This window comes from Dendrobates tinctorius, unplaced genomic scaffold (assembly GCF_039654945.1).
Source record: "Dendrobates tinctorius isolate UK_male_01 unplaced genomic scaffold, ASM3965494v1 ptg000035l, whole genome shotgun sequence".
NCBI lineage: Eukaryota > Metazoa > Chordata > Amphibia > Anura > Dendrobatidae > Dendrobates > Dendrobates tinctorius.
The window spans coordinates 60,091,064-60,105,744 of NW_027361703.1; the positions used below are offsets into that span (position 1 = coordinate 60,091,064).

At 39.2% G+C, this 14,681-nt stretch overlaps 1 protein-coding gene across 1 annotated transcript in view; it reads right to left on the reverse strand.

Annotated features, from left to right (window-relative positions):
* Positions 1-1,057: 1,057 nt before the first annotated feature.
* CPNE8 (copine 8) overlaps positions 1,058-14,681 on the reverse strand; it is a 468,537-nt gene continuing 454,913 nt past the window's right edge. The window contains exons 18-20 of the mRNA XM_073573517.1: positions 4,553-4,610; positions 3,293-3,366; positions 1,058-2,728 (exon numbers count right to left, since the gene is read on the reverse strand). Of these exons, the coding sequence (XP_073429618.1) occupies positions 2,540-2,728; positions 3,293-3,366; positions 4,553-4,610 (321 nt within the window). The 3' untranslated portion in view covers positions 1,058-2,539. The remainder of the gene's footprint in view (positions 2,729-3,292; positions 3,367-4,552; positions 4,611-14,681) is intronic.

A 14,681-nucleotide genomic window follows, 5' to 3' on the forward strand; every position in this document is an offset into this window, starting at 1 on the left:
TTTTTTATGAAAAAAAGTTAGATGTTCATTTTTTTTAAATATTCAAAAAAATTCCTGTGACGCACCTAAAGGGTTAATAAACTTCTTGAATGTGGTTTTGAGCACTTTAAGGGGTGCAGTTTTTAGAATGGTGTCACTTTTGGGTATTTTCTATCATATAGACCCCTCAATGTGGCTTCAAATGTGATATAGTCCTAAAAATAAAATGGTGTTGTAAAAATGAGAAATCGCTGGTCAACTTTTAACCCTTATAACTTCCTAACAAAAAAAAATTTTGGTTCCAAAATTGTGCTGATGTAAAGTAAACATGTGGGAAATGTTAGATATCAAGTTTTTTGTGTGCCGTATCTCTGTGATTTAAGGGCATAAAAATTCAAAGTTGGAAAATTGCGAAATTTTCAAAATTTTCACCAAATTTCCGTTTTTCTCACAAATAAACGCAAGTTATTTGAATGAAATTTTACCACTAACATGAAGTACAATATGTCACGAGAAAACAATGTCAGAATCACCGGGATCCATGGAAGCGTTCCAGAGTTATGACCTCATAAAGGTACAGTGGTCAGAATTGTAAAAATTGTCCCGGTCATGAACGTGCAAACCACCCTTGGGGGTGAAGGGGTTAAGCCGACATGGGCCTGTGTGCTTTCAAATGCACGGGATGAATTTTAGTCCCAGTCCATCTTTGACTCTTCTATATGAACACACATTCTCAAAGTACCCAATGTAAAGTTGGAGAAATCTATATCTAAGACCTCTTAATGTTTCAATTAAAATTCTTTGCATCTAACAGCATTGTAGCCATATGATTTCTATTCTAAGTGGATTCACACAATGCAGCCTACTAAAATCCCTATTATGCAGTAATAGTTTTGTCACTATTTCATCCATTTAATTATTAAAAAGTTCTCTGACGTGGCACCTTTAACCTCCCCAACTTCTGTAAAGCCATTTCATGTTACTTTATTTGGCAATTAGAAAAATCAGGCTCCATACCAACTTTTCTAAAGCTCTGATCATTCCAACTTTCATCGTGGACAAAAATGAATCCAATGCATAAGTGTTTTAATAATTTTAATATAATAAAAAATTAATATATCGCATTACATAAGTATATCTCTTCTAAAATGGCAGATATAATTTAAATCAACGAAATACCTGTTACCATGCTTACAAAAGAAAGGGATAATTACAATATTTTTATTTGAACAGTACATCATAGAAATAGACAAAATATTTATGCATATATTATGCAAATAAAATTACATTACAAAGCAGTTACAAGGTTGACACAAAAAGATAGAATAGTTTCCATCATTTAAAGGCAATTCACAATCATTTTGAGGAACTGGGTGTGTGTTTAAGGCCATTAGTTCTAGAATAATGTATTGTATTTGACACAAAGTAGCACAAAACTGTGTAATATGCTGTAAAAACTGTACATGCAAAAACATTGCACTATTATATATGAACAAGCATATATAGGTATTTGGGTAATTTAGTAAACATAGTTTGTGTATAGAGGTACACACGTGCATTTCTCACACATTTCTCCGACACCTCTGCGCTCTAAAGTCCTGCATTAGCATTACTCATGTAGAGCAATGGAAAACAACATAATATCACATTTTCATACATTTCCATCTGACCATACACTATGGCATTAATGTGATTAGGTGCTAACAATAAATCCCAATATGTTGAGTTCTCACTTTTGACATACAGATTAAGACACCATGCACCTTAATAAAACAATACAAAAAATTACCAAGGAAAAAAGGAAACAGTCATCGAGGCAAGTAGATACTTGTTCTCACTTGTCATTGACTATGTTAATCTAACAATATGGTTTTTATTAGATTAGGCTTTTAGATGACAAATTGTTTAGTCTTTTTTCTGTATTTCCATGTTCATGTTTTCTATGTCAAATGGCTTAAGCTACATTTCATCTGGTGAGTGGTGGTGATTAGTACCAGAGTTTGGGAACCTTTCTTTAAAAGAGATGAGTAAAGCTTGTCCTTGACTCTTGGTTTGTGTAAAAGATCCTTAAAGGGATATTGCTTTTTGTGGCTATACTTATTGCCAGGTAGAAGACATTGGATTTTCTACAATTTCAAACTTTTTTTGTTTAAGAATAGATACAAAAGTACTGAAAGTTAAAAATTAGTAACATGTAAACATTGACACCAAGGAATTGCATTCCCATGTAAGTAGATCTCAGTCAGGGAGAACAATAAGATTTGGATTAAAACTGTGATTTGTGCTTCCCCCAACAGTTTGAATAAAAATGAATGATCACAAAAATAAGACTCAGATAGGAAACAGTTTTTTTTCCTGACTAGTATTAAAATCTTTCTGCTTTTGCTCGCACTCGTATTTACAGTTTTGGTCTGTAAACAGAATCTTCTAGCTCCAAAAAGCGATGCTTTTTCAAATACACAAGCATGTCAGTGAAAAGTTCAGTTTTAGTGCACCTTACTTGAAAGCTGTACAGGCAGCTTGAAAGATATCACAAGAAGTTGGAAGAACTGTACTTTAGTCAGATCTGAGTCTGTAATAGGTGCCCAACTGGTGTGTATGGTGGTGGAGCTGGAAATGGCTTGAATCCTCTTGATCTCATGTACAAGAGAAACTGGTCAGGGATCTCAGCCAAGACATCCTTGGCAAGTCGTGCCATGCTCAGTACATGGTTTCCAGTTCTATCAATGTAGTCACGGAAAGGTACAAACTGCATGAGAAAAGCAAACAACCCAAAATCAAAAACGAATAATGCTCTCTAGGTAAATTCTTAACTTTGAATGCTAAACATTATGTATGGTAAATTTGGCTTACAAAGTAAAGGTTCTCAGAGAATTTTACATTTTTTGTGTCTTTTTGGTTGGGATAAATTGTTACCTAGCCAAACTCAAATCTTTCCATTTCCTTCCCCAAAGTACTATTTGTGGGAAAACAATGTTTTCTGTAGTAATAAAGATATACAACCTAATGTAGTAAGACATTGGGATATTTAATAAACACTTTTTACGACATAACTGAGAAAATTATTATTGTCTCAATATGTTTGTAACAAAATTACACAGATGTGGTCTATCCCCACATGTACACTACCCCCCAAATAAAACCAGTAGTTTTGTGCCTCTTTGAGTACTTCATATTGCTGTCATACTCATCTACAGTGACTGTGAGCATAGCTAATATCAGATAACACCTTAGCACAAAGACACTCGGCAGGAATGCACAAAGAAAATGTTCTGTGTATTTAACTAATATTAAACTACTGTATATTGTTTACCTGTACAATGTCCCTTTCTGCAAACCGTCCTCTTGATGAAACTCGGACTTCATCACCATCCAATTCTACCATTGCTTTCAAACGAAAAAGTAATGGATATTATTTCATGCATCAGACTGTAATTCAATCATAAATTACTTATTTTGCAAACTTTGTCATGTGCACATTAATTGATCTAATTAAAATCTCATGAAGTGGCAACTGTATGTGACACATGGTTTAGCTACAGACTAATTGTTCATTGAAACAGGGAGATTGTGTACTGGCATTTTGTGGTGATATCACTTTTATATGCATAAACATGGGAGATTTGGCTTCAGGTTTGGATAGTATGATGGAATATATAAGGGATGGGTGCCACAATTGGAACAGAGCTGCCAAATTTCCAGGTATGCTAGCAGAATACATTATTTCCTATTCTATGTTTATACAAGGAAAAAACTAAAATAAAGTAAAAATCATAATTCTTGTGTTAATAGTTTCATCATATAAATACTGATAAAAATAGTGAACAATCAATTTTGGCAGAAAAAAACATGTCACTTTTACTTAGGGCTGACAATACGTAGCATACAGTAGTGCCCTTTTGCATTCATCTTTCTACGGCATAAAAGCTTCTCTTTGTATTCAATCTACATAAAGCATTTTTCCAGACTCAATAAGAGAAGACAAAAAACACATTTCTGTGTATTGGCTTTTGTCATTACGTATTGATTGTTTCAGGCAGTAAGCTTGGGGCTGGAATTTTACTATGCTATCTGCTGGTTGCACATTTAGTTTCCAGTGAATTGTACATTTGTATATGGACTCTGGGTTGTAAGCATGCTCTAGTCAATTTAGACTTTTTTTTAATTGTGAGGTTCAATCGCTTCATATTATAAAGCTCTTAAAATAAACTGCTCATTTTCTGGACTGGTAAAACTAGCAGCCATTGTGTTATGTACCACTTAACGAAGAAAGTAAACAATTCACATAAAATAAGGTTTATAGATGCATTATAACAGTTGTTTTTGCTCTCAGCCAGACCAAAAATTATACAAGAAAAAATACTTACTGCTAATTGAAAGACAAGTAGAGTATCAGATATTAATTTTAACTGACATTTCACCCGGGAAAACAAAAAATCCATAGGTTATATGTGTATAAATCAATATTTTGTCATTCTAATAAAATATCAAGTTGAGAGATTTGATACTAGAAGAGGAAAAGTCCTTCAATATGCACTGTAGCACACAGCACAGACTCAGCTATAAAACTTACCATCAAATTCTGCAGGTCCCACTCCGACAATAATAATGGACATTGAAAGCTTGGACGCCTTTAAAGAAAATAATATATTGTAGATAAAAAAACATACGTAATATAGGACTATGAATAACATTCCAGCACCTACAAAGGTGATACACAACTAAAATTTGTGTCTAAAATACTTATTTATTCATTCAATTAAAAAACATGATTAAAATAATAAATACAAAACAGGGGAAGGACAAAAAACAATAAGTGTAAAAAATGCAGGGTGGTACGGGGTACATATATAGGAAGCACCTAAGCAAATAAATATTGCCATATATAATATTCAATAAAATTAGAATATAATGGAATAAGGTACAGAGTTACATATAAATATACACCCCGCATTTTTTCCCACTTATTGATTTTTGTTCTTCCCCTGTTTTGTATTTATGTTAATCATGTTTTTTAATTGAATCTATAATAATAAATGCCCTAAGCAGCTTCCGGTTGTAACAACTTCCGTCCAGTTGTAACCGGTGACGTCACCGCACACCTCTTTCCATGTTAACCCTCAACACACACACTCCTCTCACCTTTCACAATCTCCACTCACTCTTTCACTCCACATACGACCCTTTCTCTCACTCCGTCTCTCATACTCACGCCGTCATCGCCGCTGATCCACGATGAAAGAGTGAGTGGAGATGGTGAAAGGTGAGAGGAGTGTGTGTGTTGAGGGTTAACATGGCAAGAGGTGTGATGCTATCGCATCCTCCTGATGCGATAGCATCGAGCCATAATCTAGTTAATAAATAAGTATTTTACACACAAATTTTAGTTGTGTATCACGTTTGTAGGTGCTATTATCCAGTGGATACACAACTTTCTTATGCTGGTTTTCTCTTCGTGTATATGAATAACATTCTGTAAAAAGATTTATTTTCAAAAAACAGGAAATGATGGTAGGAAATGTAATAGTTAAAACAGAAGCTAACGCTGTGGTTTATGATACTGATAGTCCCTCTATTTTGAAAGAGAAAAACAGAAACGCCTATCAATAGGGGTGTTTCTTTTGTTTTGACCTTCAGCAGTGCCTCAGGCTGATCGCCTCCATGCCATGCCGTATGGATGCAGTAATTGATGCAAAAGGAGCCCTGACCAAGTATCGAGTGCATTTACTAAACATACATTTCGGATTTTAAAATCATTTTTCAAGCTGGTGTTATAAAGTATTCTAATTTACTGAGCTGTAAGCGATAATCATCAACATTAAAAGAAATAAACACTCGAAATAGATCACTGTTTGCAATGACTCTATATAATATGAGTTTCACTTTTTGTATTGAAGAACTGAAATAAACTTTTTGATGATATTCTAATTTTGTGTATTATCTTTATTATTAGCTAAGCTATTCTCTTGCACTTGCATAAAAGGCACTTTTTCCTGTCCTTCCATAACTTATTCCTACCAGCAGAAGTTTGAAAGATTTAGTATCCAGCTCAGGTGTATTTAAACAAGTTTCAAAATATTTAGTCCAGCTTAGAGATTAAAATTTTCTTACTTTATTTCCAATAATGAATAAAATTCATAGTGGTGTAGACATCCAAATGTAGTGTCAAACCTAGCTTACATGTTTTTTTAACTGTATGCTGCACTCTTAGAGTGACGTTGCCTGGGGTTTCAGAGTGCAGAGTTGGTAAGAAGAGACACCGAGGACTGTATGGGAATGAGCAAGCAGCAGAAGTGGCCTTAAAGGAGAGCATGAGTTTTCTGTTTAATTTTTTTTTACTTTTTGCCAGCACTATTTATGTAGACCAAAATAAAACAAATCCACATTCTAAAGAATAAGGGTTTTGTAAAATTTGAGTAAAATTAATTTCCACTACTAAATATGTCCAAATTCTCCACAGAAAATTAAATGTTCTCTCATAAGATGCATTAGAATGTATACATTGCTGCAGTTCTTCTTACTCAAAAGCCATTAATTTATAATTTATATATGGGAAGCCATCCAAAATACATATGCAAACTCATTGAAAGCCAGAGACTGATGTGTGTGATACATGATGAAGCAGACTGGTATTAATGACATTTTAGTCAACAAAGGCACACCATTCTAACAGAAATCTCATAGGAAATAAGGATAGTCAAATACTCAGACTTTTTTAAACTCTTAAAAGTTGGCCACTTATATTTGTGACACAAATTACACACTATTAGCCAAGTACTATGTAATTTTCCTACAGGCATTGATTCAGTTTACAAATAAATTCAATTTAGCTTACAAACACAACTAAATGTAATTTATAGGCTGTAAAGTATATAGCGTTGGCTACATGAATTCTACATACCTACACTTCTTAGTCTTATACCAGCTATAGGCATCAGCCTCCTGAATTCCCAACATATTTATGCTGGAAACAATCCCGTTTCATCAGAACAACTATTTTTAAACATGTAGCCATAAATACTTTAGCGTGCTCTTCCTTACAGCTAGTGTGTAACATCTGCTAGTTTTGGAACATAATTTAGATTGTCTGCCTAAAGCAAAGCATTGACCGAAAAACACATGTACCAAAAAATAATGTTCAATGGTTTGGACCGCACACTGTGTGGATATGTCAAAGGTGTGTGAAGTGAAAATATCAAGGTGGATGTTTTTAAATTTGGGGAACACGGGTGACCTTCTGCTGCATGTAACTAGAATTAACTGACATATTGATTTGTCCAGTTTAATATGTGTAATATGCGTTTATTAATAATTACCAATGCCTACAATTCCTAAAGAATAATTCCATTCAATACTCAGTAAGATCTTTCATACAATTAGCAAGGGAACACAGACTTAGGCCGGGGTCACACTACCGTAGAATACGGACGAGTGCTATGTGAGAAAACATCGCATAGCACTCGGACCAGTGTTAATCTATGGGGAAGCTCACATCATTTTTCTAGAGCATATTCAGCGTGCGAGTGAAACTGCAGCATGCTGCGATTGTATGTGTGTATCATCCGAGTCTCACCAATGCAAGTCTATGGGTGTGAGATAAACTCGGACGCCACACGGACCATCCATGTAGCTTGCGACAAATACGCACACATTTTCCTCATTGCAGCCCATTGAGTCATTAAATTCAATGGGGAAAATCAGTGAGAAATCCAAAGCCATACGGATACATAAATGCGAGAAAATCGCATTATCGCATTGCAAATGCATTACACACGGATGACTATATGGAGAACATTTGTGCGACTCACGGCCGAGAGAATCGGACCGATTTTTCATATGTTAAGTGTGACTCCGGCCTAATGGAAAAGCTAGCACATTATAAGCACAGGTTCTTGAAAGGATGCTTAATCACACAACCTTAGTTTATTACTTAAGACCACAACACAATCTGCTTTGTCTACTATTCCTTCTCATAACAGTCTATGATCAACTATCTTGCATCCTTCAAGGTTATATTTTTTTACTAGCTATGAACCCGTTCTACGCCCGGGTGGCGAGCATTTTTATTGGTATATGGTCTCCCATCCTGGTATGTGCTGCCTCCCTCCTATCCTGGTATGCATCACACCCCTCATCCCTATCCTGGTATGTATGGTCCCCTCACCCCCCTATCCTGGTATGCATGATACCCATCATCCCCCAATCTTGGTATGCATGGCCCCCTCACCCCTCAATCCTGGTATGCATGGTACTCTCACCCCCCAATCCTGGTATGCATGGTCCTCTCACTCCCGTATCCTGGTATGCATGGTTGTTGTGAACTCCCTTGCTCGGATTCCTGAGCCGAAGCTCCCTCTGCTGGTTACTGAGAGTAGTGGAGCTGGCCAGGTGGATGGAGGTTCTCCACCTGACGATGATAATTGGGAATTTGGGATTGCGGCTGGGAGCATATAATGGAGCTGGCTGCTCTTAAAGGTTGCTGGTGATTTTTTCCTCTGTGTGCATTTGGAGCTCTTTTGTCCCCTGCCTGATCTGCATGTTCAGCTAAGTGATTCTTTTGCTAATCCTTTGCATCTAATCTGGTTGTGTCTTTTTTTAGCTTTCTGTTTTGCTGCTGGGTTCAACGTGCTCCCTGCTGGGGGCAGCGCTGGGCTCTGCTTCATATGTTGCAGCTTGTTCAGTCCCCTGTTTTGTTAGTATGTTTTTGCTTGCTGCCAGTTTATACCAGAGTGCTGATCTAGCAGGGGTGAGATCTCAGGTTTTTTTTGTAAATCAGATGTGTTGGACTTTTTCAGGGTTTTGTGCGTGATTGCAGACAGTATCTTTTTCTGTCCTGTCCTGTCTAGACAGCTTAGTCCCCACCGTTTGCTCAGTCTGTTCTCTGCCTGTTTTTGTGTCTCATCTTGTCTCACCGACAATATATGTTTGGGGGCTGTCTATTACTTTGGGGATCTGCTCCGGGGCAGTTTAGATTTCATCTTTCTGGCTTTAGGCTTCGTTAGTCCTCCGGCTGTGACGAAGCGTCTAGGGCATCGTAGGAACGCTCAACGGCTACTGCTAGTTGTGCGGATAGGATCAGGGGTCTGCAATCCGCTTAGTTACCAACCTCTCTGGTTGTTTGGTGGCTTAGCCTGTTCCTGCCATCCTCCTCGGTGACCCATTCATAACATATGGTCCTCTCACCCCCCTATCCTGGTATGCATGGTCCCCTCACCCCCATTCCTGGTATGCATGGTCCTCTCACCCCCCCCTATCCTGGTATGCATGGTCCTCTCACCCAATTCTGGTATGCAGGGTCCTCTCACCCCCCAATACTGGTATGCATGGTCTCCTCACCCCCCAATCCTGGTATGCATGGTCATCTCACCCCCTATCCTGGTATGCATGGTGCTCTCACCCCCTATTCTGGTATACATGCTACACCTCACCTCAAAATCATGGTATGCATGGTCCCCCTCACCCCCTTTCCTGGAATGCATGGACCCCTCACCCCCCAATCCTGGTATGCATGGACCCCTCACCCCCCAATCCTGGTATGCATGGACCCCTCACCCCCCTATTCATGGTATGCATGGTCCCCTCACCCCCCAATCCTGGTATGCATGGTCCCCTCACCCCCCTATTCATGGTATGCATGGTCCCCTCACCCCCCTTTCATTGTATGCATGGTCCCCTCACCCCCCTTTCATGGTATGTATGGTCCCCTCACCCCCCTTTCATGGAATGCATGGTCCCCTCACTCCCCTTTCGTGGTATGCATGGTCCTCTCCCCCCCCTTTCATGATATGCATTTTCCCCTCACCCCCCTTATCCTGGTATGCATGGTCCCCTCACCCCGCTTTCATGGTAAGCATTGTCCCCTCACCCCCCCTATCCTGGTATGCATGGTCCACTCACCCACTTTCATGGTATGCATTGTTTCCCCCCCCCATATCCTGGTATGCATGGCCCTCACCCTCCTTTCATGGTAAGCATTGTCCCCTCACCCCCTATTCCTGGTATACATGGTCCCCTCACCCGATATCCTGGTATGCATGGTTCCCTCACCCCCCTATCTTTGTATGCATGGTCTCCTCACCCCCATTAGAATACACACATACATAAAGAAAAAACATTTATACTCACCTATCTTTCCTGTGCTCCAGCGCTGTCACGTTCTGCTGGAGGCCGGGGAAGGAGTGTGGCGCGGGAGTACGTGCATGCCCATAGCGCTGTCCAGCGCCATATTGCTGAAGACACATTGCAAATGTGTCTTCAGTAAAATGGTGCTGGATCGCGCTATGCACATGTGCGATTCCGGACGAATTCCTTCCCTGGTCTCCGGCTGAAGAGAAGCGCCACGGCAACGCTCTTCCCAGTCAGGTAAGTATGGCGCCGGAAATAGCGGTATGCAGTGTGTACGCTGATCGCCATTTCTGGCGGTATACACACTCCTCACTGCTGGATGCCTCATTCTGTCTGGAGTCAGACTGCGCAGGCGCGCTTGCACAGTCTATAAAGGCTTCGGACAGAGTGATGCTTAGCACGTTATATTATAGATATAAGTTTGTTGCGTTGTTAAAAAGCAGCATACATTTTTCATATTGCTTATTGTATTTACCACATACCGTATTTTGCGGACTAAGACGCACTCCAAATTTTGAGGAGGAAAATAATTTTTTTCAATGTGTCAAATGGGAGTTCATCTTATAGTCTGAATTTAGCTTATCATGTGGGGGAGATGGCGGCAGCAGTGGTGGAGAAGGGTCAAAGGAGGCAGGGTCACCACTGCAAGAAGCAGGCGACATTATGAATGGGGCGATGCTGCGGGCCCTGGGCTGTGATGAGGGGTGTCCCGGCAGTGGGCTTCAATAAAATTTTAGCGGAGCACGCAGGAGCGAAGTCCCCAATTTGCACACTGATCACCTGGCGGTGGGTTTCAGGAAAATGGCCGCAAGAGGTGGCGCATGCGCAGATTGAAATCTCAAATTGTCATAAAGCGGAGATCTATATCTGCACATGCGCCGCCTCCAGCAGCCATTTTCCTGAAGCCAATAGCCCGGCTGCAACACCAAGATTTTCTTGAAGCCCACCGCTGAGACACCCCTTTTGACCCTACCGTCAGTAGATCAATGTGCAAAGTGGGACTCCGCTCCTGCCTCACATCCCTGACACCTCCTCCTCCCAGTCCAGGGCTTGCAGAATCATCCCACTGCTGCCACAGTCGACTTCTTGCAGTGGAGACCATGCCTTCTGCGTCCCAGCTCCACCGGTGTTGTCCCCCTCTACCACCAGAAGCTACATTCAGACTATAAGACACGCCCCATATTTCTCACAAATTTGGTAGGAAAAAATGTGTCTTATAGTCTGCAAAATATGGTATGATGATTTGTTCCTCTGGAATTAAAATAAAAAATGTATATAAAATCTAATATTTAACCCCTTAATGACCGCTGATACACCTTTTAACGGCGGCAGTTAAGGGTACTTATGCCTCTGCGCCACTTTTTAACAGTGCTGAAAAATAAGTGTATATCGCCCCCCCAGAGTCGGAATTTCTCCGGGGTTTCAGCTACCGGGGGTAGCTGAGACCCCAGAGAACATGATTCGCGCCAGTTTTTACCGACCCCAAAGTTGTGATCGCAGTTATTAACGGTATAACGGTGACCGCAAAAAAAAAGAAAAGTCAGATTTTGCATTTAATTTCTCTCTCTTCTGATGTGATCGCACTTCAGAGGAGAAATAGGGTCCCCAATCCCCCCGGTACCTCTGGTGTCCCTGCATCCCCCAGTAAAGTCCCCCGGGCCACCGGCATCTTCTTTTGGGAGAAGATGGCGGGGCGGCACTTGTCAATAATAGGAAATTTTTCCTATTTGTTCATTTTGATCACTGTGATAGACCCTATCACAGTGATCAAAATAAAAAAATAGTAAATCAAACCCCCCTTTTTCACCCCCTTAGTTAGGTAAAAATAATAAAATAAAAAAAAATGTATTTATTTCCATTTTTCCATTAGGATTATATTTGGGCTAAAGTGAGTTGGGCTAAAGTGAATTGGGCTAGGGAGGGGCTAAAGTTAGGGTTGGGGTAAAGTTAGGGTTATGGTTGGGCTAAAGCTAGGGTTGGTTGTGGTTATGGTTTGGATTACGGTTAGGGTTGGGATTAGGGATGTGTTAGGTTTGTGGTTAGGGTAAGGCTTGTGGTAAGGGTTAGGTTTGTGGTTATGGTTAGGTTTGTTGTTAGGCTTAGGGGTGTGTTTGGGTTAGAGTTAGAATTGGGGGGTTCCACCGTTTAGTTACATCAGGGGGTCTCCAAACACAACAAGGCGCCACCATTGATTCTAGCCAATTTTGCGTTCAAAAAGTCAAATGGTGCTCCCTCCCTTCTGAGCCCAGCCATGCAACCAAACAGTAGCTTTTCCCCACATATGGGGTATCGGCATACTCAGGAGAAATTGCACAACAAATTTTGTGGTCTATTTTCTCTTGACACCCATGTGAAAAAAAAATTGGTTCCAAAGTAAATTTTTTGTGAAAAAAGTAAAATGTTCATTTTTTCCTTCCATATTGCTTTAGTTCTCGTGAAGCACCTGAAAAGTTAATAAACTTCTTAATTGTGGTTTTGCACACCTTGAGTGGTGCAGTTTTAAGAATGGTGTCACTTTCGGGTATTTGCTGTTATACTGACCCCCAAAACTCACTTCAAATGTGAGGTGGTCTCTAAAAAATTGTTTTGTAAATTTTGTTGGAAAAATGAGAGATCACTGATCAACTTTTAACCCTTATAATGTCCTAACAAAAAAATCATGTTTCCAAAATTGTGCTGTTGTAAAGTAGACATGTGGGAAATGTTATTTATTAACTATTTTGCGAGACACCACTCTCTCATTTAAGTGTACAAAATTTTCAAAATTTTTGCCAAATTTCCACTTTTTTTTCATTAATTAAATGCAAGTTATATCGAAGAAATTTTACCACTAACATGAAGTACAATATGTCATGAAAAAACAATCTCAGAATCAGTGGGAAACGAAGCGTTCCAGAGCTATAACCTCATAAATTGACAGTGGTCAGAATTGTAAAAATTGGCTTTATCATTAAGTACCAAATTGAATCTATCACTAAGGGGTTAAAATAGAAGGAATTCTTGAAAATAAATCATTGAGGTATACTATACTGATGACTTTAGTTACAAAATTCATTTTCTAGGCCTTCCTGCTACACAAACAGCCTTAAGGCTGTGTGCACACAGCGTTTTTTTAGTGGATTTGCCAATAAATCCGCTATAAAAAAGCTAAAAATAAACTTCCCATTCATTTCTATGCATTTTGCACTTTTTGTGCATATTGATGCGTTTTTTAACGTGAAAAAAACGCTTTGCGGTAAAAAAACGCAGCATGCTCATTAATTTCGTGGATTTTTACGCATTTCTGGCCATTTTTATGGGTCTGGAACCGCACGGAAAAAAGCGCATAAAAAACGCGCTTTTTTGCGCAGAAAAACCGCGCGGTTTCTGGGAAGGGAGTCCGGTTTTTAAGCAGAAATTTTCTGCTACGTGTGCACATAGCCTAAAAGCAACAGGTCCATGTTGTGAAGTGAACCAATAAGATTAAGGACAGGGAGATTTTTCATATTTGGACTTTAGTTTTTTGTCCCCTTCTTCCAAGAGCCATAACTATTTTTAGTTTTCCATCAATATAGCCATGAGGATTTTTTTTGAATTGTGGGAACAGTTCTAGTCTTTAACGACACAAATCAATTTACCCTATAATGTACTGAAAAAATAGAAAAAATTCCAAGTAGGAAGAAATGGTGACAAAAATTGCAATTCTGGCATTGTCTTTTGGGTTTCATTTTACAGTGTTTATTGTAAAGTGAAAAATGATCAGGTAATATGATTCTCCATGTCAGTAGGATTATGGCAATAACAAACTTGTACTGTTTTTTAACATATTTTAGTAGTTTAAAAAAAAAATCAGAAACTTTTGCCGTTTTCTGAGACCTGTAACTTTCTATTTTTCCATGCAAGGAGATAGCTGAGAATTGTTTTTTTGTGTGGTGAGCTGTAGATTTTAAGATAGCAGCCACAGGTGCTTTCAGCAGGACCACAGTTGCTATGGCAAATCATTACCTCTCAATCCATTTAGGTGCCAAAATCAGTGATTGGCAGTGGCATTTAAATGGTTAACAGAGACTGGCGTTTGCTGTGGCCACCGCTATTACAGGCAGGTGTCAGCTATGTAACATATAGGGCTTAACTCCTGAGTTCACTAAGCTGTTAAGCATAACAGGCAAACTAACGTAGTTAAATTGTGTTGTATACAATAACCCAGTGTGACGTTAAAGGGGTTGTCTGGCCTTATGCTACAAGTCTGCAGACTTGTGAAGCCATACATTGTACTCAATACGAGCTGTGAGGATTCTTCGTTGCTCAAGCTGATTTGCATAAAAGTCACATACCCACTTGATGGGGGCAGCCGCGCTCAATGCAAGTGTATTGAGCGATGCCACACATAATCTAGTAGTGAAAAAACTGCTACCGCCACCGCAGAATGCTCACAGTGTACAGTGCACATGATATAAGGAATCACAAGTCTGCAGTCACAGAGTCAGACAAGCCCTTTAATAATTAATGAATGTATATATTCACACTGAAACATACTTTAAGATTATTATTACATTTTAATTACCCAGTTGATTGCAGAAAATTGGATACTGATATCA